Source organism: Aedes aegypti, chromosome 3, assembly GCF_002204515.2.
Source record: "Aedes aegypti strain LVP_AGWG chromosome 3, AaegL5.0 Primary Assembly, whole genome shotgun sequence".
Classification (NCBI taxonomy): domain Eukaryota; kingdom Metazoa; phylum Arthropoda; class Insecta; order Diptera; family Culicidae; genus Aedes; species Aedes aegypti.
This window is the reverse complement of record NC_035109.1, coordinates 74,302,379-74,326,560: the sequence shown is the minus strand read 5'-3', so window position 1 is coordinate 74,326,560 and position 24,182 is coordinate 74,302,379. Positions and strand designations below refer to the sequence as shown.

Below are 24,182 nucleotides of genomic sequence, written 5' to 3'. Positions count from 1 at the left end.
CGATTGGCTGGAACATCATAGAACACTCTTATTCTTATGCCGACACTTACAGTGGCGAACCATCCAAAGTTTGTTGAATAAAGTGAACCTTTCGCAAGTTTACACTTGTAGTGTCGAACATTCCAAAGTTTTTTTTATAATTACAAAAATAAAGATAAAAAGAAAGGGGTGTTTTGTAAACAAAAAAATGTTAAACATAAATAATTCATGAATTAGAGTTTATGTCGACACTCACAGTGACGAACCATTCATAGTTTGTTGAAAAATCATATTTACGTCCTACCGTTGTATCGATTAAATGTGCAGTCATACATATTTTATAGATTAGAAATAGTAGCATGAAACGAGCTCACCAATTGATCCGTCATCCTTGACTGAGCAGCAACAATCCACATTCAGCTTAACTCGTTTGCTCGGCTATATAAAAGCACTCAGAGAAAATAGGCGCACGACCCGAGAGGGAAAACAACTGACGACTGCTCGGGCTTTTTTGACGCACTGCCAAGGAGCAATCGTCAAGGTTAACCGGTTAAGAAACCCTGTTCTAGATGAATCAAACCTGAACAACTTGAATATCAAGTAATTCGCACTTGAAATAGGTGAATATGAAGTGATTCAGACCTGAATCACTTGAATATGGAGCGAATCTGACGTGAATCACTTGGATATGAAATGGATCAAACATACATCACTGGAAATAAAGCGTAAATCTCTTGAATATGAAATAAATCAGACCTGAATCACTTGTACATAAAGTGAATCAAACTTGAACCATTTGAAAATGAAGTTAATCAAGCATGAATCACTTGAAATCATTTGAACATTAAGTTAATCAAACCTGAAACAGTCGTATATGAGTGAATCAGGTAAGAATCACTTGGATATGGAGCGATTTATTTTATATTCAAAAAATTCAAGTTTTGTTCGCTCTATACCCGCAAGTGTTTCACATCAAATTCACTTCATTATTAAGTGATTCAGAATTGATTCACTTCATATTCAAGTGGTTCAGTCTTGAATATGAAGTGAATCAATTCTGAATCACTTAATAATGAAGTGAATTTGATGTGAAACACTTGCGGGTATAGAGCGAACAAAACTTGAATCTTTTGAATATAAAATAAATCTATCCTGAGTCACTTGAACATGGAGTGAATTTGACATGATTTGTTTTTTGGCTCCATATTCAAGTCAAACCTGAATTACTTGAATATAGAGTGAATCAAACTCGAAAGACATGAATATAAAGAGAATCAGACATCAATCACCTGGATATGAAGTCAATCAAACTTGAACCACTTGTATATGGAGAGATTCTGACTTGAATAATTTGAATATGATGAATATGAGTCCTGACTGAATCACTCGCACATGCAGTAAGTCATACCAGAATAACTAGAATATGAATCAGATCTGATACACTTGAATTTACAATTGATCAGATCTGGATCACCTAAATTTCATATGATTCCGTCCCTAATCACTTCAACTTCCAAATGCCAAAGGCTTTCTGAACAGCATTCTGGAGATTCTTTTTTATAAAATTCATAAGGTTTAGGTACAGTCACCCCTCCAGAACCAGAGTAAAAGTTGTATTTCGTGACTAATTTGGACCGTAGTGAAATCAAGAGATAGAGCTAGTATAAAATACTCATTTAAACATGATCAACAGCGCCATATGATGGTAAAATTATAATTCAAACTGTTTCCTGGATGCCCTTGACTTTCCGAACAACTTTGCCGAAGACTCAAACTTTCTATATCATCTGGCTCAAAAGATAGAATTTGTTTCATATTTTAATTAAATATGCGTACTAGTGCAACCTACTGGCAAAATTAGGAACCAAGCGGTTTGCTATTCGGATGTCCTTTACTTCTAAACAACTTTGCCGAAGACTAGAACTTTCTATCTCTTGTCGATCACAGGCTAGAACTAGTTTGAAATGCTCAATTTTACATGCTCACTAGCACCACCTAGCGGTTTTCACCTCTTTGGAATTATCACCCGAAATAACATGTTCCGTCGCACCGCTTTTACCAGCTGATAAGCATCATCCTCCATTGGAGCTTGACCTAACGCTACCTAATGGAGTCAATAATGTGCCCACCATCAGCAATGCAATTTCTTATTTATAAATTTAAAAATAAAGTTCATTCGGGAAAGTTGTAGGCAATATTAAAAGAAACAACTTTGCTGAAGACACCGTGTGCATATCTTTTGTTTTTCATGTACATTTATGGAGTTTTTCGTGGAACACCCCTAAAAATCACTTTTTCTACAATAACTTGGCTGGATGATTTTGACAATTTTTAATTGTTCTAGTGTTATTTGTTACTTGCAAAAACGCATAGTTTTCTCGAAAAGAGCTTATTTTTATCTCTCATACTTTTCGAGTTATTGAAAGATTTATATGAAATTTTGCTCCTTTTTTAAAAATCATTAGGTTGCGCACATTTCCGCAGTCTGAAACTTGCACATCCAATGGTTTGAAACTAATACTATGAAATGCAGCGAAAGCCACTTTTAGCCTGCTTTAGCCTGAAGGTCAAAAGAAAGTCTGAAAAAATGATTCCTTACATGCATATATAATTTACACCTACTCACAATACCCTATATTGGCTCAACTTGAATATCTGGCAACCCTGTATCGAATCCTATGCAATCGAAACAATAATGTAATCAGTCAACAACAGACGGGAACAATCAGTTCAGATGTGTTTATCACAGACAAACAGACTTATTATCATACACAGACAAACAGACTAAATTCGTTCATCTATCTAACGTTAGTTGCATCGTCCTTCCTGGTTCCGGTACATAAAAAGGGTGAGAAACGGGATGTTATTAACTACAGAGGTATCACTAGAATTTCTGCTGCATCGAAGTTGTTCGAGATGATCGTGAGCGATGTTATCGTGGAGCAAGCCAAGGGCTATATTTCCATTGATCAGTATGGCTTCATGCCTGGACGCTCAGTGACGACGAATCTGCTTTGAACAATTGAACAATAGGGTCCTAAAATGTTTAATGAAATCTTGTTTTTATTTAATAACACAAAAGAGCATGTTACTGCAACTACTTTAGCAATTTTTCCCGTTCAAATAACGGCTATATCATGTTTAAACTTTAATTTAAAAATTGAGTCCATAAATGAACCATGACACTTTTGATCATGTTTGACGTTCGCTAAGTCGACAAAAACACCACAGGGGTTTTAGTTTTAACACTGGGGTTGTTCCAAACTGACATTACGGAAGGGACACGGAAAACAAAATATACCCAAAAATTGAGTTTAAGCCAAGGGGTGTGACAAAATGTAAAGAAACATGAAAAAATGTTTTTTAGACTTAAACCAACGAAAAACATTAATAAAAATTGAGTAAACATGTGTTTTTGGCCTAAACTTAAGCGTTTGGCACTAAAATTTGGACAGGGCTTTTGAACCCTATTGGAAAATGGTGCTCAAGTCAATATGGTTTACACTGACCTTAAAGCAGCGTTCGATACAATTAACCACGACATTCTGCTGGCGAAAATATCCAAATAAGGCGCGTCGAATTGACTATCATCATGGTTACTCTCCTATTTAACCGGAAAAACGCTGCGAGTCAAGGTCGATGCCTATACGTCGTCGAGCTTTACAAGTCTGTCTGGAGTGCCGTAGGGCAGTAACCTGGGTCCACTCCTGTTTCTTTTATTTTTCAACGACGTGATGCTGCTTCTAGGGCATGGTTGCATGGTTGCAGGCTTACATATGCTGACGATCTTCAGTTATACTTTGTCGTACGCACAGGGGAAGACTGCGTTCGTCTGCAAGCCTTGTTGGATATGTTTGTCGATTGGTGTCGACGGAACCGTATGACGATGAGTGTGCCCAATTGTATAGTTATGTCGTTCTATCGAATAACTCGACCGATCATGCACAACTGTTGTAAATGACGTCGTTTTTAAAAGAGCCGATAGTTTATGCGATTTGGGAGTCTTGCTGTACCACAAGCTCACGTTTAATTTGCATCGATCCAATGCAATTGCGAAAGCTAACCGTCAGCTGGGATTTATAGCAAAGGTCTTCCGGAATTTCAATGATCCTCATTGCCTGAAAGCTCTTTATTGCTCACTCGTACGACCTATTTAAGAGAGTGCCCCTCATCAACTATCGTGGAGCTTGAGATTAGAAAGCGTGCAACGGAAGTTTATCAGACTAGCACTGCAAAATCTTCCTTGGCGTGATCTGCTGAATCTGCCGTCATATTCGGATCGCTGTAGGCTGCTAGATTTGGATTCGCTGGATCGTCGACGCAGAATCCAACAAGTTGCTTTTATAGCCAAACTCATGAACGGCGAAGTTGACTGCTCCCGATTGCTCTCGATGCTGAATTTCCGTGTTGCTCCAAGGGTTCTACGTGGCGGCTCCCTTCTGCAGCAAAGATTTCATCGAAACTATTGCTTTTGGAAGTTCTTCTTCTTCCTGGCGTTACGTCCCAACTGGGACAAAGCCTGCTTCTCAGATTAGTGTTCTTATGAGCACTTCCACAGTTATTAACTGAGAGCTTTCTTTGCCGATTGACCATTTTTGCATGTGTATATCGTGTGGCAGGTACGAAGATACTCTATGCCCTGGGAATCGAGAAAATTTCCAACCCGAAAAGATCCTCGACCAGTGGGATTCGAACCCACGACCCTCAGCATGGTCATGCTGAATAGCTGCGCGTTTACCGCTACGGCTATCTGGGCCCCTGGGCTTTTGGAAGTATCGAGCCTTTTACATCGATGATCCGTTAATTCTTTATGTATGAAGATCTCTATGACTTCGAGGGTTCGTCCAACCAATTTGTTTGTGTGTGAGGAACTCGGACTTAATAAAGGATATAGTTTTAATTCATGTAGACAAAAGTCAGATGGATAATATACAAATATACAAATATATGCCCTATCTACATTATCCGTGCGATCACTATCCTGAATGCCGTCTTCAAAAAGGTATCCAAGATATTCCGTCGTCTATCATCAATAGCAAATGAGTTTGTGGAAAGTTATCAAGCTGGTTTCATCCACGACCGCTCGACGACGGACCAAATCTTCACTGTATGGCCAATCCTCCAGAAATCCCTGTTCATAGATTTTATGGCAGCTTATGATAGCATCGATCGCAAAGAACTATGGATAATCATGGACGAGTACAGCTCTCCCGGGAAGCTAACAAGACTAATAAGATCAACAATGGACGGTGCAAAGAATAGCGTGAAGATTTCGGGCGAATATTCCAGTTCGTTCGAATCCCGCCGGGGACTTCTACAGAATGATGGACTTTCGTGCCTGCTGTTCAACATCGCGCTAGAAGGTGTCTTGTGGAGAGCCGAGTTCCAGCCAATTTGTTTGCTTCGCGGATGATAATCCATTGTCGGCAGAAAAAAACAAAACGATAAATTTTAAGATACTTACAAAACAAAAGTTTCATGCGCACTAACGCCCTCTGGTGGCGCAATTCCGTATCCGCATGGTTACCGCATGTCAGCTCTTGATCTTCTTAACAACTCTGTCGAAGATGGTTTGAACCTACTTTAGAAGATGGCTTAGTAGGTTCTATACAGTAGTGCGTCCAATGGCTCTGGATATGCTGCCGGAAGCATCATCTTGAAGTTTGAAGTTTAGGTATAGCTCCGGATAATATATACATGATAGGAAATACAAACATGACTAACCATATTGTCTGGAACCAGTTTACGGAAATGGTCATATTTCTGAAGATTTCCAATGATTCTTAACGCGTCCGCCTGCATTGAACGTCCTGTTAGTTCTATTTTTTAGGAAAATTGTAAACATCTATACAACTTCACAACGCAAAAAAAAACATGCGACAGAGAAAATGCCATTTGGACATGACATCGGAACATCTGGAACATCTCCGATGTCTGGTGGACAATATGCATGGCCTTGCAAGTTCCTGAAAATTTGCCGTCGACTGCTTCTGGATGCATCCAATTTTATCCATTTCCATGATAACTTCAGCATTTGAATTCAGGCAAAATTTTGCCTATCTCAATCATTTATCCCCTGTATTATAATATAATAGGCGTGCTGTGGAAAAATGAAAATAGAAAATAAAAAACTCCAAAGTTCGAACTAATCTTTTAAGATCTAATAGGGTCTGTTTTTTCGGAATCTGATGACAGAATTTTGCTTACGTTTGATGACCTCGAAAATGTTGCACTGTGCAATCTATAAGGACTTCTCAATACATAAGTGAGATTTCTTTTCAAACAAATCTTTGTATCCGGTATATTGATTGGAATGTGTTAAAATCCTAAACCATTGCTGTTTAACTAATAAAAAAATGATGAATCAGCCTCTGGCTAAAAATCTCTCTAATAAAGATAAAATAAAATAATAATAATAAAAATGTCATAGGTTTATGTTATTTTATGCAACGTTAGGTTTTTTACTTCATTTTAAAATTGTTAACGAAATCTACACGCGAAGTTTATTTAAGATATTCTCATTGTCTCCACTCAAATATTACCATTTCCAACAGATACATTTGATATAGTCATCACATCATGCCCGTTTTTCTATTTGGACTAGATGGCCTCCTTCTATGCGCAATAGTGCGTCAAACTTGTACCGAATGTCTTCCTCTCGGATTTTGGTTTTGAAACGGAAATTCTTCAACAGGTATACCATCATTATCTTCATACTGATCATCGCATAGCGAGAACCTGAAATCAAACAAATGTATTCATATTAATTTTTACCAGTGCAACTTTTATACCACCCATACCTATACAGTTGCGAGATCCTCCACTGAAAGTCAAGAACGCAAACGGGTGCCTACCGGCCGATCGTTCCGGTGAAAAACGCTCCGGGATGAACTCGTCGGCATCTGGTCCCCATACATCCTTCCGACGATGTATGTTATAGACATCAATTGTTAAAATGTTCCCTTTGGGTACTCGCACTCCTCCGCAAAGCGTTATGTCGGCCGTGTTCTCACGCAGCAAGATCGGCGCTACTGGGTACAGCCGGAGGCATTCGTTCAGCACCATTTTCGTGTACTGAAGTTTTTTCAGAGCTTCCGTGGTAATGTGTGGCTCAGATTCTGGAAACACTTTCACAATTTCTTCATACACTTTCTGCTGATGCTCTTGATACATTGCCAATTGCAGGAAGGTGAAGGCTATTGCGGTGGCCGAGGTGTCTGTTCCAGCGCCGACTATTGTGATAATATTGTCGATAATTTCCTGTCGTTCAAACTTCCTGATGGTATTGGTAAATATTTGATTCACGAATATTTGAGGTTTTCGGAAACCTTCGGTCTTATCGTCATCGGTTTCATCATTCATTGATCCTTTCGAGAATCGATTGTTTGCATCATCGTAGATCTAGAAAAAGTGTTTAAGATTTAGATTTGGTCTCTATGAGTTGCGTGATTGTTACCTGCATTCCGTAAACGTCCAGATTTTCACGTAGAGTTTGCTCATCCTTGTAATCCTTTGTCCAACGATATATGCTATCTACATGAAGGTAAAATTTTAAAATTCTTCTAGCTGCAATGTAGAAGAACCTGGAAATGTAACATGCTTTGATTATACACTGATGTCTTTTTTCACGCGGTATGATGTATGTACGTAAAATCTTATATTAATTACAGTGGTCACACTATTATGGGTAATTTCCATTAGAATTTCATGTTGGACAATTTGTCCTTAAGATATTATACACATTCCAGCGTAACGCGACACCACGAGGAACTGGCTTTCATTAAGAAATGAGGTTTGTTCTCGGACATATGCCTTGTGACAATGTGATTAAACAGGTGTTATATTTTGCATATTACTTGATGTTGTGACATTTATTCTGAAACTTTACAATGTATATATGGTAAATAAAAGCAGTTGTATTTCGTAATGCTACACCATTCGTAACGCGACAAATGCACTTTTTCAAACATCACTCCACAATCGCCTATATCTGCTTTGCTATAACTTTTATAATCCGTTTATTCTAGGCAATCCTTCTATGTATTGATAAGAACCAGAGTGTGACTTCAAACTGGAAGGAAATATAGAATAATTGCAGAATCTTATTGATTTCATTTTATGAGCGTCGCGTTACGTTTATCTTCCAACAGGGTTCTGCAAATGGTGTCGCGTTACGCAAAAAGCATTTTTGCAATTTATCATCGTAATAGGCTGTTTTTCGTCAATCTGTCTTGAAACGGCCTGAAGTATGCAGTGCGGGAATAGTCATTACCTAACTGAAACCAGTGCTTTTTTTTTTGTTTTTTACAAGGGGGAAATCTGCAAACAGATCCCCTGAGAAGATAACTCAGGGAATGCGGGGATGACGCACCAACGACGACCCGCTAAAACCAGCCTATGCACTGTGCATGAGCAATTCATTTAGAATTGCTCAAGTGGTGAACAGTGCATCGACATGACCCTTGGACTCAGACCCTCATCTCCCCGGAACCACCTTACGGTATTTCTTCGGGAAGGGACCAGTGCATATAGCACAACACGTGTAGCAGAAGTAGCCTAGGCAAACTGCTTCTCCTAGCCGACTTAAACAATGTTACAAGGGACCAGCCTCGGCAGGGCTAATCCTCTGCAGCCAACTCTTGGTCGGCGCGCCATAGACGCTGCAATTCTAACATAATGTGAGTGACAGCCGTAGTTACTGCATTCCAGCACTCGGCATCCGCACACATTCTCTCTATAATATTGTCGGGGGACGTGTCCCCTCCGCATGTAGTGAGCATGCGACCTCTCACAACAATGAAACGGGGGCAATCGAACACGACATGCTCCGCTGTTTCCTCTACACCAGCACAATTGGGGCACGCAGGAGATTCTGAGTGCCCGAACCTATGCAGGTACTGTCTATAGCAACCATGTCCTGACAGAAAACTGCGTCAGGTGGAAGTTCACTTCCCCATGGCTTCTACCATACCAATCTGACACATTTGGTATTAGCCGATGGGTCCATCTACCCTTAGTGGAGTTATCCCATTCCTGCTGCCAGCTTCTGAGCGTTTCCTCTTTACACGTGTCGCGGACTCCTCTGGTACCCCTTTGGTTGAAGCATTGAACATCTTCCTTGATGATGAGCCCGATGGGCGTCATCCCGGCTATGATGCACACGGCCTCTTTAGATACCGTCCGGTATGCACTTGCTACTCTTAAGCACATTATCCTGTACGTGCTTTCCAACTGCTTTAGGTTTCTGTTCGTTCTAAGCGCTTTTGACCAGATTGGTCCTCCATACCTTAGTATGGATAACGCCACGCTTGCCAGCAGCTTGCGTTTGCTGGCAATTACAGCAGAGCTGTTAGACATCATCCTCGAAAGCGCCGCTATAGCCGTAGATGCCCTTTTACAGGCATATTCAACGTGGCTAGCGAAGCTCAGCTTGTCATCGATCATTACCCCAAGATGCCTAAGGGATCGCTTGGACTCTATGGTGCAATCACCTACCGAGATAAGCGCCCGTTGCTCGGACTTGCGGTTGTTGACCACCACCACCTCAGTCTTGTGACGGGCCAGTCCTAGTTTCCTAGACTTCATCCATTCCTCAACCAGGGAAATAGAGTGCGCTGCTGTCAACTCTACTTCCTCCATCGATTCACCATAGACCACTAGGGTGATATCGTCGGCGAAGCCAACAATCTTAACACCCGTCGGAAGGGGCAGCCTCAGTACGTCATCGTACATCGCATTCCATAACAGCGGGCCCAGGATTGAACCTTGAGGTACTCCCGCGGTAATTCGAACGCTTTTCTGCCCCTCCTCTGTGTCATACAGTAGAATCCTACCATCAAAATAGCTTTCTAGAAGCTTACACAACTGCACCGGTACCTTGAGGCGGTGAAGCGCGTGTGCTATTGCTTCCCAGCTTGCGCTGTTGAACGCATTCTTCACATCCAGAGTGACAACCGCGCAGTAACGGATGCCGCTCCTTTTATGCTCGATTGCCACCTCAGCTGTTTGAACGACCGACTGGATGGCGTCCAGAGTAGATTTACCTTTTCTGAATCCAAACTGGTTGTTGGACAGGCCGTCCACACTCTCCGTATACGGTACTAGTCTGTTGAGAATCAACCTCTCCAATAACTTGCCCGTCGTATCTAGTAGACAGATAGGTCTATACGCCGACGGGTCACCTGGTGGTTTCCCCGCCTTTGGTAGTAGCACCAATTTCTGTCGCTTCCATACATCCGGGAAGATTCCTTGATCAATGCAGCGTTGCATCGTGGTTCTGAACATGTCCGGATCCGTGTTCACTGCCGCTTTTAAGGCAACATTCGGGATACCATCGGGTCCCGGTGCCTTGTTTGACGCGAATGATTTCACGACTTCTGCCAGCTCTTCGTTCGTCACTCTCGCCACTTCTTCTCCTTCATCTGCCGCATACGGCGCTGGGGGCCATGGGCTTATGGGATGGTGCGGGAAGAGTACATCGATTATCGATCGCAGCAACTCGGGCGATTTCTCTTGGGGCGCTATGGCTCCTTTGGTCTTAGCCATTACCACTCTGTAGGCGTCACCCCATGGACTAGAATTGGCACTCTCACATAGACTTTCAAAGCATGCCCGTTTTCGACTCTTGATTTCCTTTTTGAGAGCCAACTTTGCCTCTCTGAATGCTGCACCGCGTTCCTCTCTTTGTGCTTCTGTGCGTGCGCGTTGCATTCTTCGTCTAGCCCGAAGGCAGATTGCTCGAAGATTTGCAATTGATTCGCACCACCAATACACTGGCGGCCTGTTCTCTCTAGGAGGGGCTTTTCTCGGCATGGAAGCATCACACGCTCGTGATATCACAGCAACTAGCTCTTCACCGTTTAGGTCCAGAGTGTTCCGTTCGCGCCTCAGGGCTTCAGTGAATACTTCGCCATCGAAGCGCGCTGTTTTCCATCCTCGGGCTTGGGTCGAGTTACATCGCGCTGCCTTCTGCCCGCCTGGTATTATACTATAGCGAATCGATTGATGATCGCTATGAGTATAACCGTCATCAACGCGCCAGTTCATGGTACCTAAAAGGTTAGGACTACAAAACGTCACGTCGATGATCGATTCTGCACCATTTCTGCGGAAGGTACTCACTGTACCCACATTTGCCAGCTCTACATTTAATGCGGCCAGGGATTCCAACAATAGCTGGCCTCTTTGATTGGTGCAGCGGCTACCCCACTCCACTGCCCATGCATTAAAGTCGCCAGCTATCACTACTGGCTGCCGATTAGCTAGTTCGGCCATCATCCTGTCAACCATGTGGGAAAATTCCTCAATCGACCACCTTGGGGGCGCGTAACAACTGCAATAGAACACGCCGTTGATTTTTGCTATCGCAAAACCGTCATTTGAGCTAGAGACTACTTCTTGGATTGGGTATCGTCCTGTCGTCCCTATAGCTGCTAGCTGTTGAGACCTATCCGCCACCCAGTTCCCGTTGTTGGCTGGTATGCGGTATGGGTCCGATAATAACACCACGTCAGTCTTGGTTTCCGAGACTGACTGCCAAAGCAGCTGCTGGGCTGCATCACAGTGGTTTAAATTTAACTGTGTTACTTCCGTTTTGGCTGCTTTGATACTCCGCTTGTGCCCGGACATTTGGGTCCGCCCGTTAAGTGTCCGTTGTCTGCTCTGTCGACACATATTAGGCACTTAGCGATTTGCTTACAATCGCTTGCCCTATGGCCTTCAGCGCCGCATTTTCTGCACATCTTACTTCTGTCGGGACCATTGCAATTCCACGACTTATGGCCCTTCCCGAAACACTTGAAGCAAACTTCAGGAGGCTGTTGTATGCTCAGCCGGCAAACCGACCAGCCTACCTTGAGTATGCCCAAGTTCTTCGCTTTGTTGGCCTCTGCGACCGGCAGCCTGATCGCCGCCACCTGGGTGCCCTGCGGGCCCTTTCTAAGGTGGATGGCCTTACTGGCTACGTCGATGTCACACTGCTCTTTGAGGGCAGCCGAGACCTCCGCTGCATCGGTGACCTCATCCAGATTTTTACACTGGAGAGTCGCTTCAGCAGTAACGGATCTTACATCAACCTCGTCACCAAGTACTTCTTGTGCCAGTTGCTTATAGACTGCACCCTTTTCCTTGGCGTCCTTCTTTAAGACTAGGATCATTTCACCAATCCTAGTTCGCCTTATGCTTCGCACGTCTGCGCCCAATGGCGATAGCTTCTCTGTGCTTCGCATCGCCTTCAGAACCTCGGCGTATTTTGCTTCCTCTGTTTTGATAACGAGGGCTTCGCCTAAATTCCTACGTTTCGCTGTTTTCGGTTTAGCGCTCTCCTTGGGCTCCGTTTTCGGTTTCCTCTGTTTTTTCTTATTTCCAACTCGTATCCACGGGTTGCTGTTGCCTTGCGCCCGTGGTTCCTGTGGATGCACTGCCTGGTTCCGGTTAACCCGTGGCTCCTTTTTCTTGGCTTTCTTGGCCTTAGGATTGGTGTTGGCCTCTCCTTTGTTGCCATGTCCTCTTGATCGCGGGGCTTGGCTCGTGCCAGCTTTTCCGCTTTGGAGGACGGCCGCGTAGGTCACTTTTCCCTTAGCAACCATACGTCTTTTCGCCACGTATTCATCCCCGGAAGCTTCCCTCTTCCGCATCGCGTATCGAATAATATCATCAGATATATTCGCGTTGCCTGTGAAGGAAAACACTTCGGTCTGACACGACCTAGTGTCTTTTTGGCCTTCTACCTTGCCCAGTTGTTCCTTGGCTTTCTCGTAGTCCTGCTTTGCAGCTAGGACTGATTGTCGCAATTTCAGTAGACTTGTTTTCAAGTCTTTGCTGATATTTGTTTTGCTTTTAACATATTCGATGATGACATCAAGTTGCTCAGCAGCTACCTGCATTTTAGGGAGGTACTCCCTATTGCGATCCATGGCCTCGATTAGTCCCGGGCCATCGGTCACCACACATGTTGCACTGGAGCGGCCAGTGCCTGCCGTCGTCACAGTATCTAGGCTTTTGCCCACACTGTTTCCAATAAAGTTGGTCGCCTCCTTCCTTGGCGGGAACCTTAGCCGGGCCTTTATAATCCCATGGTTATCTATGCAAGCAGGGAGGCCATGCTAGGGTTGACATAGTCCTTTATGGGGTACTATGTTCAGAGCCGGATCGGCGCAGGTCAGGTAATGGCATCTGAGCCTACTCCCGCCCAGTTGGAACAACCAGGCGACGGATTTGGAACGTACTCTAAGGCCTGCCACGGTTTTACGGGACGGGGGCAGCCTGCGCCATTAACCCACTCGCCGTTTCGGGCCAGTGTCACCCGACCCTACTAAGGGAGTAGAATGTCGCCGCTGTCAGCCTCAAAGCATATTATCCAGTACATATACCGTTACTTGTCCTTTGTCGTGCGCTGCCAGTATACATAATTGGGGCCGTACTGGCGTTGGTCCCAATGTGCTCGAAGCACTCCTACTCGTAATTCCATGCCTTGTCCGTTTGTATCGCGACCAGTATGCCATAATCAGGATCTCACTGGTATCAATTAGAGTTACTGTGCACGTGCTGTAGCCTTAGGTGCAGGAGCCTCATTGCTTGCTAGCGCACGGGAGCGCTGAACATTGTGAGACCTTTTTTGGTGCACCTCATTTTTCTTGAAATGTGTCTCACTGCGGTCTCATGCGCTCCGTCACATGTGCTGTTTAAAATTCAGCGCAATAATTGAAGTGATTACAAAAGTTTTCAATGGGGATCGAAATTGTAACTCTTGGATCGCGAGTCTTCAACTATATCATGTAGACCATCTAGACACCTGTATAATGAAGCGAAAATAGTTGTAGATGCTCTTCGTTACTAAGCAGTTGTTTCACAACTTGGATACCGATGGCGAGCCGTAGCGCCGAACAGCGCATGAGACGAGTCTCTCCGGGAGCACATCACCTAGCGCGCGCTTTTAGAATTTTCGTGAGCCTCCAGCAAGCGCAGCACACTAGGATTCCGATGAGCTGAGAGACGGTTTGGTTGGAGGCTCGTCAGTACATTTATGTGCTCCTGAGAAATATGTAACCCTAGTATCAATCCTGATGTGCCGGTTGGCACTCCTGTTAGTTTGGGCTAGGGTACTTTAAGCGGCACCGGTCGCTGTGACAGAGTTGCATTCGGATTTTTGTGGTTTTTATGAAGGTTCATCAGAGCCCACTGCGAACTTCACCACATCCTGGGCAACTCCCCAACTCGCAGAGGTCCTGGGGGGGGTCCGTTAAGCCCCTGGACTGTCGTCCCTGCTGCCCCACTGAAACCAGTGCTGTAATGATTTATTACGCAACGCTTCTCATTACGCAACTGTTTTGAGTTGCGTAATGAATCATAACACAACAATTTCTCAGAAATTGTAAAATCATGGTGAATGCATTCCGATATAATTTCTGATACCCTCAAGTGGTCTTCTACGAAATGGCAAAAAATGTTGTACGTAATTCGTTGCAGAACTCGAATTTTACAGCACTCGTCGTAAAAATCATCTTTCTGCAACTTGTTCCGTAAACTAATATTTTCATTTTTATTAACAAAATCGGTAATGTTGCTTTGAGGTTTCGGAAGAAATGTATTTTTGTTTAATACATCGACATTCTGCTTCACAGTGCAGTGTTTGATTCGATACTGGCCAAAATCAATTAATTGTTTCCGCGAAGAATAGAAATGTAACTTAATTCTTTACAATACTTTGAGATACTTATGTTAAATATTTTGAGAATGTTTGCGGTACAGTTCCTTCGGATGGCGAGGCAAATTATCTTGAATTTTGACACATAGTAGAGTGATTGATTTTGATTGTAAAATAAAATTAATAAACCTTTCAACAATGTACTTTGAAAAGTATACTTTCGGCCAAGTCGACAGACAGACGTTTATGGTTGTCAGAATTAGTCTTAATTCAATAACATAGTGGAGTTAATGGATCTGACAAATGAGCAAAATTATTCAAAAGCTTCGATATAGTATTTTGAGAATATTGTTTCAGAAATTTGTAGAAGACCTTAGTAGCTTCCGAATGGTGGACCGAAAAATCTGTAGAGCTGTTGTACAGTGGAGTAATTGTATTTAGTTTTTGGGTTAAATTTGTTAACCGTCCCTTTGATATATTTTTGAAGATGATGTTTCCGATTACGTTATAGAAGACATTTAGGGTGTAAGAGTTTATGATTTCCTAATAATGGTCTGAAGGATACGGAATTTTGCCGCACACGGTTGTAACTGAACCTGATATTAGGCCAATAATATTTCAACGCATCCATATAGTATTTTGAGGATCATGTTCCTAGCAAAATTGTTGAGGACGTTTATGGTCTCAAAAAAGTGATCTTAATATCATGGAATTCTGTCGCACAAAGGAGTTAGTAGATCATATTATTAGGCAAAACTGTGAATACAACGTAATAGATGACCAGACATAAGTGATCACTACAACTCCCTCCGGAAGATACGCAAAATTGGTGGTAAAAAATCAACCTAGACCACTGTGCGTTTTTTTTTTCAAACACGTGAAAAATCATAATTATAGAACATCAAGACCACCTTGATCACCAAAGTTGCTCCAAAGTTCAATACAAACTTATCAAAATTCATTATTATACAACATAAAGAATGATTCTGCCATTCATAGACAAATGTCATAACAAGACATCCGGAAGATCTGAAAAAAAAACACGAAAAATTAAAATAATCTATTGCGTTCTATAATAAGCTGAGGGGTGCGAACAGGATATCAACAAGCAGCCAGGCTGCTGTCAAGCAAAATTGTTTTTTTTTTAAATTGAATGACCAAAATGTTGGAGACCGCACTATTCAGATAATAAGGACTTCTGATGAGTTTGCAAAAAGCCGCAGCTAGCTTGGATTTTTACGGATGTTCCTGATTATCCGCCGGCGAACCCATCGGAGCCAAGTATTTCCCAACATGTAAGAGAATATTTCTTCACTGAACGATACCTGTCTGATAAGATTTGGGTCACTAGCCAACGAGTCCAATGAAAAACCAGAGCTATTTGATCAGCTTCTAGTGAAAATTGAGAAAAAAACAGACATACTCACATCCACTCAGAAGAATCTCTTTATGTTGAGATTACTATCCGGTTAATTGCTTTTACTTACGCACAAATAGTTGTTTCGAAGTAAAATTAAAGTAAAACGCCAACACTAAATTAACGTTAAATCAAATACACACGCTTCATTGATTCAGCTATCCACTCAACAAATATCAATCAACATTTGGATAATTACCACTATCCGAAAACAATCACATCTCTAGATTTCAAGTCGTGCTCACAAATCTACTCATATTAACTTGCAAGGAATAGTGTAGTTGCTAAGATGACCGCCTTTCACGCAGGAGATCAATAAGTTTGCCAACGCGCACTTTGTTTTGATTTTTGCAACGATTTTTTTAGATCGATAAAACAGCAGCGATTTGTTGATAAAGCAGAGCAAAATGTTCACTCAGCAAAATATTGCAAACTCAATTAAATTTACTTTGAGTCAACTAAATTATAGTTGAATTTTGACGTTTGACGTAGTAAATTCAATAAAAAAAAATATAGTTGTCAACAACTATATGGTATAGTTATTTAAAACAATACTTATTTCAGGGATTCCTCCAGAAAAAGGGGTTGTTTCCAGGGATTTATGTAGGGATTCCACCAAGAAATCTCTACAGTGAGGAAACTCTAAGGGATTCCTTGAAGGAATCTCTGCAATAATTCCAGTAAAGGATTTACTGGAAAGATCTGTGGAGGAACCACTTGAGGCATTCCGGTAGAAATATCCCTGCAAAAAATCCAGTAACAATCCTTGGAGGAATACCTGGAGGGGTATCTGGCAATATTCCTGAACGACTTGCTGGAGGTATTTCTGGAGCCCTAGTGAAACCAATCTAAAAAATCTAGTAGCGAACAAAAAATCTGCTTGGATGAATCAAGTAAAACCGCTAGTGAACCCCTGTAGGGATCACGGTAAACATTATCTTGTAGGAATTTCTCGTAAAATCCTTGGAAGAATCTTCGAAAGTATTCCTGGAGAAATCTCCGGAGATATTTTTAGAGGAATGCTTGAAGAAATTACTGAAGTCGCATATGAACGGGTCCTGAAATTGTGATTGCTGTTTTTTTCCTATTATTTGGCCCTAACGGAAATGATATTCGAGTTTGATAATTTTATGTTTAAGCCTGATTTGCTGCTGAACAGGAATCGTTAAAGAAATTTCCCGCCGATTCCTTGCCGAAATTTTCTACAGCAACTCCCGTTTGAACCGACATTTCTTTTCAACTGCGTACTGCTGCGAATCGGGCTTTAGGAGATAAATATAGCCGTAGCGGTAAATGCGCAGTTTTTCAGCAAAGCCAAGCTGAGGAGCAAGAGCTCGATTTTTTTTTTGGATATCAAATTTTTTCGACTTACCAGAGCATTGAGAGATATTACTGAGGAATACGTAAGTTCTAGAAGATCTGAAAAAAATCCTGGTAGAATCCCAGAGGAGACCGAGAGGACCACTTGGAGATATCTTTGTATGTATCCGTAGAGGAATCCTCGGAAGAAATTCTGGAGAAATCACTTGAGAAATATCTTTAATAATCCTTGAGGTGATTGTCCTAGTGTAACTTATGGAAGTTAACCCGGAGAAAGCCATGAAAATATTTTCGCAACAATCCTTGAAATGATTTTCCTGGAGGAATCCTGGGAAGATTTTCTGGAGCAATCTTTGAATGAATACCAGAAGAACACAAATCACTTGAAAAACCCCTAGAATTGCGAAGTATTCCTAGAAGAACTTCCTGAAAGAATCCCAGTAAAGATTTTACTGGAGGAATATATGAAGGAATCACTGGATAAATTCCTACAGGAACTCTTTGCAAAATCTCCAGAGGAATCTTTGTAGATATTTTCATACAGGAATCCTTGGAGGAATTGCTGAAAGTATTCCAGGAACTGGTCTAAAATGTCCCATGACGAACAAAATTTCTTCGTTAAGAAATCTCTGGAAAAAGCCCTAGTGAAATCGTTGGAGAAATCGCATTCTGAACATTGACTTAACATTCGGAGTCATGGCCTGAGAATGAGCCGATGAATTTGCCCAAATTTTTTATTATTGTATTCATCCAGTGCTCTTACGTGACTGTGTGACGGAAAACTCACATGTTACAATTTTACTTGTGAAATGCAGTAATGTAGGGTACAAATGATCACAAAAGTATTGACATATTTTTGCTAAGATTGCGTTATTCAGCAATTCACTTCTGGGACAGTACAAAGTTTTACGGGGTAGCCGAGGGGACAACTAATTTACTGCCCTTCTATGCCTGCTTGTCCAATGTTCTATGTAAACCTTATGGATCGTGGAACAAATATGCGTAGAACAACATTTTGGCTGTAACAATATTTTACGAAAAATAATACAAAACCGGCTCCGCAATGCCTCATATTGCTTAAGCCTTCAGAAAAATCAGTTAATTTTTAAAGTCTTGCAGCATGTAATTGCAGTTTTTTTTATTGAAAACATTTGAAAGTGGATGAAGGTATCAGGATGCCTCATTATTTCATTTAAAATTAATGGTTTTAATAGTTAAGTCTCAAAGTATAAGCATAAAAAGCATTGATGACCGTACGTAGTTCGGCATTCGTAGTTGTCACTCCGTGAATGACCAGAATGATCGAAGTTACACAAGGAACTAAGAGATGTAGCTTTGGAGTAGCTTTCCATTTTCAATGTACACACTCGAGAGCTCCAAAAAATATAAAATCAATAACGGCGCCGGTCACGTCCTTACAGTAATCGGGATTAGTGTGACATTTATTGTTACTAGAGACCAAGATCACCTCTGCATCTCCATGGATGTCATGGGAAGGAGTTTTGTTATTGGGGAGGGATCATAGCTGCATGATCAGGATTCACCTTAGAAGTGATGCGATTCATGCAATCACAGTTAAAAAAATAACCTATCAGTACTCTAAACACAACGTAAGTCGACACTTTTAGCGTCGAACAATTCAAAGGTTTTTTTTGATAATGATAAAAATCAAGTAAAAGGAAAGGTGTGGGATTTGCGATGTTAATGTACAAAAGTTTATGTCGACACTTACAGTGATGAACTGTTCATATTTTGTTGAATCAATTCATCTAACTAACATTTCCATCGTTGTTATGGTAAAAATACGTTTCGTAATATATTGCACATATAGAATAAAAGCATGAAACGAAATCGCCAAATTGATCAGTCATCCTTGACTGAGCAGCTGTAAGCTAATTTAATCAGCATGTTCTTTTCATAAGCGCAAAATATCGCTCCAGCGACGCGAAAACCCGTAATCGATTGCACTTAGAACGTGAAACGCGAAAAAAAAAACTTTGGCGACTATGCAACATATAACGATTCTTCCGATGAACATGAACCGCAACCAAAACTCAAACTTTCAATAGCACAAATCTAGAGAGCCAGACAGCTTCTCAAGCCGAAAACTTGATCGATTGCTCATTATCGGCAAGCCCTCAGCTTGGTCCGCTTTCCGGTTCTGCAGACTTGCGCTTCCGGAAATCCGAGGTTTGGACTCGATGAATCTTCATCTTCTGCTTAAGATTTAACGAAGCACTGCCCTGCAGAATGCGAACAGAATAAATCGACTTAATTCCGCTATAGACACTTTTTGCAAAAACTGTGCCAGCCGAATCCAATAATTTGCGGAGACGAGAAAACCGTGACATATCAATTTTCAAGACATTCGTTCGCGCTTTTCGTTCAAAACTCCTCTTAGATGTTACAATTATCTAAATAAAACAACTTTGAATAAAGTTTGAATGGTAAATTCATTCTGATAATAATAATTCTGATTTTTTTTTAGATCACAGCAAGCCGTGTGTGTTATAGTTTTCTGTCGCTTTCATCTCGATTTCGCGTTCCATTTTGCGATTCGGCCGGAGAGACATTGAAACGGCTGATGGCGCTATGCCACTCGGATAATGATTAAGGAAAAAAGTTTGTGAAGTGACAATAGTGGATGTTATATATAATCTCTATTCAGTAACACCTAACACTTGTTAGGCGAGGGAAATTGCAGCGGCCGAGCGCAACGTGTGCATCGGCAAAAAGGAACTGGAGCTGAAGTAGGGGAACTTACGTATTCTCGGCAGTCTAAGCCGATGTCGCGCTTCTTTTGCAATTTTCTTGGACATCAGCAGCCAAATAACGTGTTTGTATGTTTACATTCATGCGTTGCTCAATCCTCTATCGATTCACACCGACAGACTTGTTAAAAATTTTCTGGGAACGTTTTTACAACGCTGCGGACATCTCTTGTCAGTGTGACTATTGTCGGCAGCCTCAATCTCTTCGGCAACTTTCCCATAAGCGCTGCAGGCGAATCTGTTCGGCAGCTCCAAATCAGTCGCATTTTGAGGCGTGTTCATTTGAATTGATGGCATCTCTGGCAAAATTGTTTGTTCCGTCTCGCAAATCTCGTCAGCGGGAAGCTGACAGAGTAAAGAATCATCTGAATATTTTCATTGGTGTGTTTTGATAGGTAAATACTGTGTATTAGGCGTTTGAAATTTAATTGCCGATAATAGTTGAATGGTGCCGAAGCCGTAAGTCTCCCTACCTCACGGGAATCAGGAATTGAGAAGTATTAGTATAATGGGTGAGATCCTTCCGACATAGTTTGAAACTATCATTGAAGTTAATTTAACTAGCCCGGTATTTTTTTTTTTTAATGTTGAAGTGTTTCAGGGGATAAATGATTGCTGTTTAGAGGTCGATGGATCGATTTATTTTCGTTTCAGAGAGCGATCAATGGCGCTATAGCCTAGCCTTTTTCAGCCAGGACACGAGGGAGAAATACGTATGTCCCATCCCTGGAAAGAAGCAAACAAAAGTAGTGTGCATTAACATTTTTAGCAACGCCACTTCCAACGATTTCACTCACCTTCCCTTGTATGAAACGGTTGATACGGTTGTTCTCGTTTCTTCTATCATGAAATTGAAAAATTCTCGTCTATCACGTTATTCATACGTGAATAATCTGATCTGATATTGACGATATGCTGCAAATATTAATGCTGACAAGAAAATACTGAAATAATTTCCTGTATTTCCAGGATGCTTTTCAATATTGGCTGTGTACGCGCTTAGATTAGATTAGATTAGATTAGAAAATAATAATTCTGATTTTTATCAATCCTTAGATCCTTCAGAAATAGAATACAGTCGATTCTTTACACTTCGATATCAAAGAGACCAACGAGATAGGGAGGGATCGAGAAATTGAACAAATGTTTGATGAATAGGGGAAAAGCACTAATTTTCGACCTACAAGAATTCTGTGCCAATTTTCGGATTTTCATACAAAGTAGGCCAAAATTGTATGGATGGGTCGAAAATTTGTGCTTTTCCCCTACTAGATTGAAAATCACTTTGTTACCAGGAAAATTGAAAACAAACAGACGTCATTTTGGCATCACAAATTGTTTTGAATCCCTAGTATAGTAACCATTAATAATGGGCATATCGGCATACGGAGAGAAAATCGGGGATGAAAATCACATTGAGATACTGTACTGGACAGAATAAAATACGCATTGGTGTTTTTCCATACAAAATGGTCAAGTTTGTAGGCTTGTATCTCAGCTTATAATGCTTCGATTGATCTGAAATTTTTACAGCTGCTTGAAAGTAACTTCAAATTTACTAAGCTAAAAATTCAGAGCTTTTCATAAACAAACTTTTGAGTTATCGCAAATCTCCAATTTTCATAAAAAATGGACAAACTTATGGCATTATGTCCTTCTGCAAAATGGTTCAATTTGATAAGACACACATGTTTGTAGAACACCAATTTTCTGTAAAACTGATTGTTTACAAAATATTTCCAAAATACATTTTTGCAACTTTTCGCAAAATTTAAGATTTTTAATAAATCAAAAGTTTTTATTTCAAATATTTTTATTTTTGAGTTAAATAAAGTTCATGTTATATCTTAATAGCGGTGCAAATTTCAGAGCAATCGGACAACTAGAAGCCGAGATCCAGACCTCAAAATTTGACTATTTTGCAATGTGTTCATGGGAGAAAATTAATTTTCGAAAGGGAGTCGAAGTGTAATGTAAATGCAAATTATGATACAAAACAGCATTAATGATCTCACATTACCTTTCCAGTTGCCGATTTTAACGAAAAAAAGATGAATAATTCAAAAATCGAGTGTCGCTGAAAACCCTTCTCTACCATGAAATTAGCATCTTCCGCTTGCGAACGTTTTCGAACGGGTGATTGAAAAATCTTAGTAATTGGGTACAAAACACGCAGATAATGCCCTACCAAACGGTCCCGTCGTGGAAGTAACCCTTGAAATAGCCTTACTTCGTTTATTTCACTGATCAAAAAATGTAAACAAACCGCCTCCAGAGTATTGCCATAATTGGGCTCTCATACACTATTTGTACCAGTTATCGACATAGTGGCAATAACACGATTTCCAACTTAAAACAGAAGATTTGATTGCACACCAGCTACATTTATTCATTTGTTCCCACTAGGTATCATACATTCATCGGTTGAAGCAGTTTTTCCGGATGAAAACATACATTTCGTAACGGATGTCCCTTAGCAAACTGCTAAGAAGGTGGTATAAATGTGAGGCAAAATTTTCAAATGTTCATTTTTCGAAGCTTATTGCACGAATGTTCTTTTCAGGGTTTAGTTACCATCAAAAACAAATAGTTTTATCATTTCTGTTAATATTAGCCGTTATATTCTAGTGAAACAATAAGAAAAATCTCTTTTTGTTCCCACTATTGCCATAATTGGTGCTATAGCCATAATTGGTACTTCTATCCTAGAACTTTGATTCGTGAACAATTAATCGCTAGCATACGATGCATTATTCGCTGAGCAAAGTTTGTTATGATTACTTGACGACAAAAGGTTGATCGTTGTTGCTTTGATCGCAGTATAAAGATGCATCATAATTGTCATGATCACTAGATTTCTATCCTCTGTAGGTAGATATCGAGATAAGTAGCATATCGAGATATGGAGAGTGAAAATGTATGCAGGACCGTAAAAATCATCTGGGTTCTGTTTTCTGCCAAGAGTAAAAATATCAGAAATTCAGAGAATCATTCGTTGTTTTATCGCAGAAGATTTTAAGTTATAACTGAAAACTGGGAAAACATGAAATAATTTGAGAAAGTTGCCATTTTGCATTCGCTAATAGCATCTCGAAATTTTATATCCAAGAAAGTCAAGAAAATTTCCTTTACAAAATGATCCTGGACTGTCCGGCATTCAACCGGCAACCCTGGCAACTTCAGCATAGCATTAGCTTTGAGTCCGCGGACGTTAAGACTAAGGATGGCTTCTTTACCATGCTTTTTAACACACACGAATTTCTATACCTCCGAGCAATACGTTTTACCGTTTTTACTTATAAAATATCTCACAGTTCAATACTTACTGTTCAATTTTATGACCCATATCATCGATTTGGTCGAAAATGTCGACATTGAATCCGAGCGTTGTTGAGCAAACCATTTCCAACGTGCACCTAGAAGCATGCTCCATAATGTTGATGGTGTCTCCTTTTCCAACGGTATCCAATCGCTGGATCATCGTTTTGCTTACTTCACAAAAGATTGACACGAAGCTTTCCAGAATTTTCGAATTGAATGCAGGATTTAGCGCCTTCCTTTGTCCTTTCCAAATGTGGGCTGCCCAAAATGCATAGAATTATTCACTTTTCACAAAAAATCTCATTAGAAAAATATTCACTTTTAGCCGCGAACACTCCTTCGTTGAGATTGAAGAACTTGTAAACGTACGGCTTTTCCATACAGTTGGCATCGGTCATGATGGCCTGGGCCACAGTGGGATCACTTGTGCAAAGTAGCATTCTAGGTCCTAAATATAACCGAAACAGCGCATCTTTTCGATCGAATGCCTTTCTTAGTTTGTGAAACTTCTTAATATCATTCTTTCCGAAAAATAGCAAACCATTTCCCACCACCGGATACCACGGTTCTATTGTAGGGACGTTTTGCGCGAAACGGTTCTTCTGCACTATGGACCAGATAACCGCAAGGCTCAAAATGGCACCGGTAGCCAACAACGCGAACAACATTCTAAAGAAATGGAAGTTTTCTGATCGACTGCCGCACCGCAACTGATCTGGATGAAAATTGA

At 41.0% G+C, this 24,182-nt stretch overlaps 1 protein-coding gene across 1 annotated transcript; it reads right to left on the bottom strand.

Moving 5' to 3' along the window:
• Positions 1-6,266: 6,266 nt before the first annotated feature.
• Positions 6,267-24,182, bottom strand: LOC5567398 (probable cytochrome P450 313a4). The gene is made up of 5 exons (XM_001651728.3): positions 23,772-24,182; positions 23,458-23,710; positions 7,436-7,562; positions 6,780-7,380; positions 6,267-6,717 (listed from the first exon to the last, which is right to left on the bottom strand). The coding sequence occupies exons 1-5, from the start codon at positions 24,118-24,120 to the stop codon at positions 6,557-6,559; spliced, it is 1,491 nt and encodes a 496-aa protein (XP_001651778.2). The 5' UTR covers positions 24,121-24,182; the 3' UTR covers positions 6,267-6,556.

Bases quoted from the DNA above. Each gene is read 5' to 3' on its own strand.
- LOC5567398 (XM_001651728.3), bottom strand. From the start codon at position 24,120: ATGTTGTTCGCGTTGTTGGCTACCGGTGCCATTTTGAGCCTTGCGGTT. The intron at 7,381-7,435 runs GTAACAATCACG...CACTTTTTCTAG, and splicing joins TGGACGTTTACGGAATGCAG to ATCTACGATGATGCAAACAA. The intron at 6,718-6,779 runs GTATGGGTGGTA...GTTTGATTTCAG, and splicing joins AGGATCTCGCAACTGTATAG to GTTCTCGCTATGCGATGATC.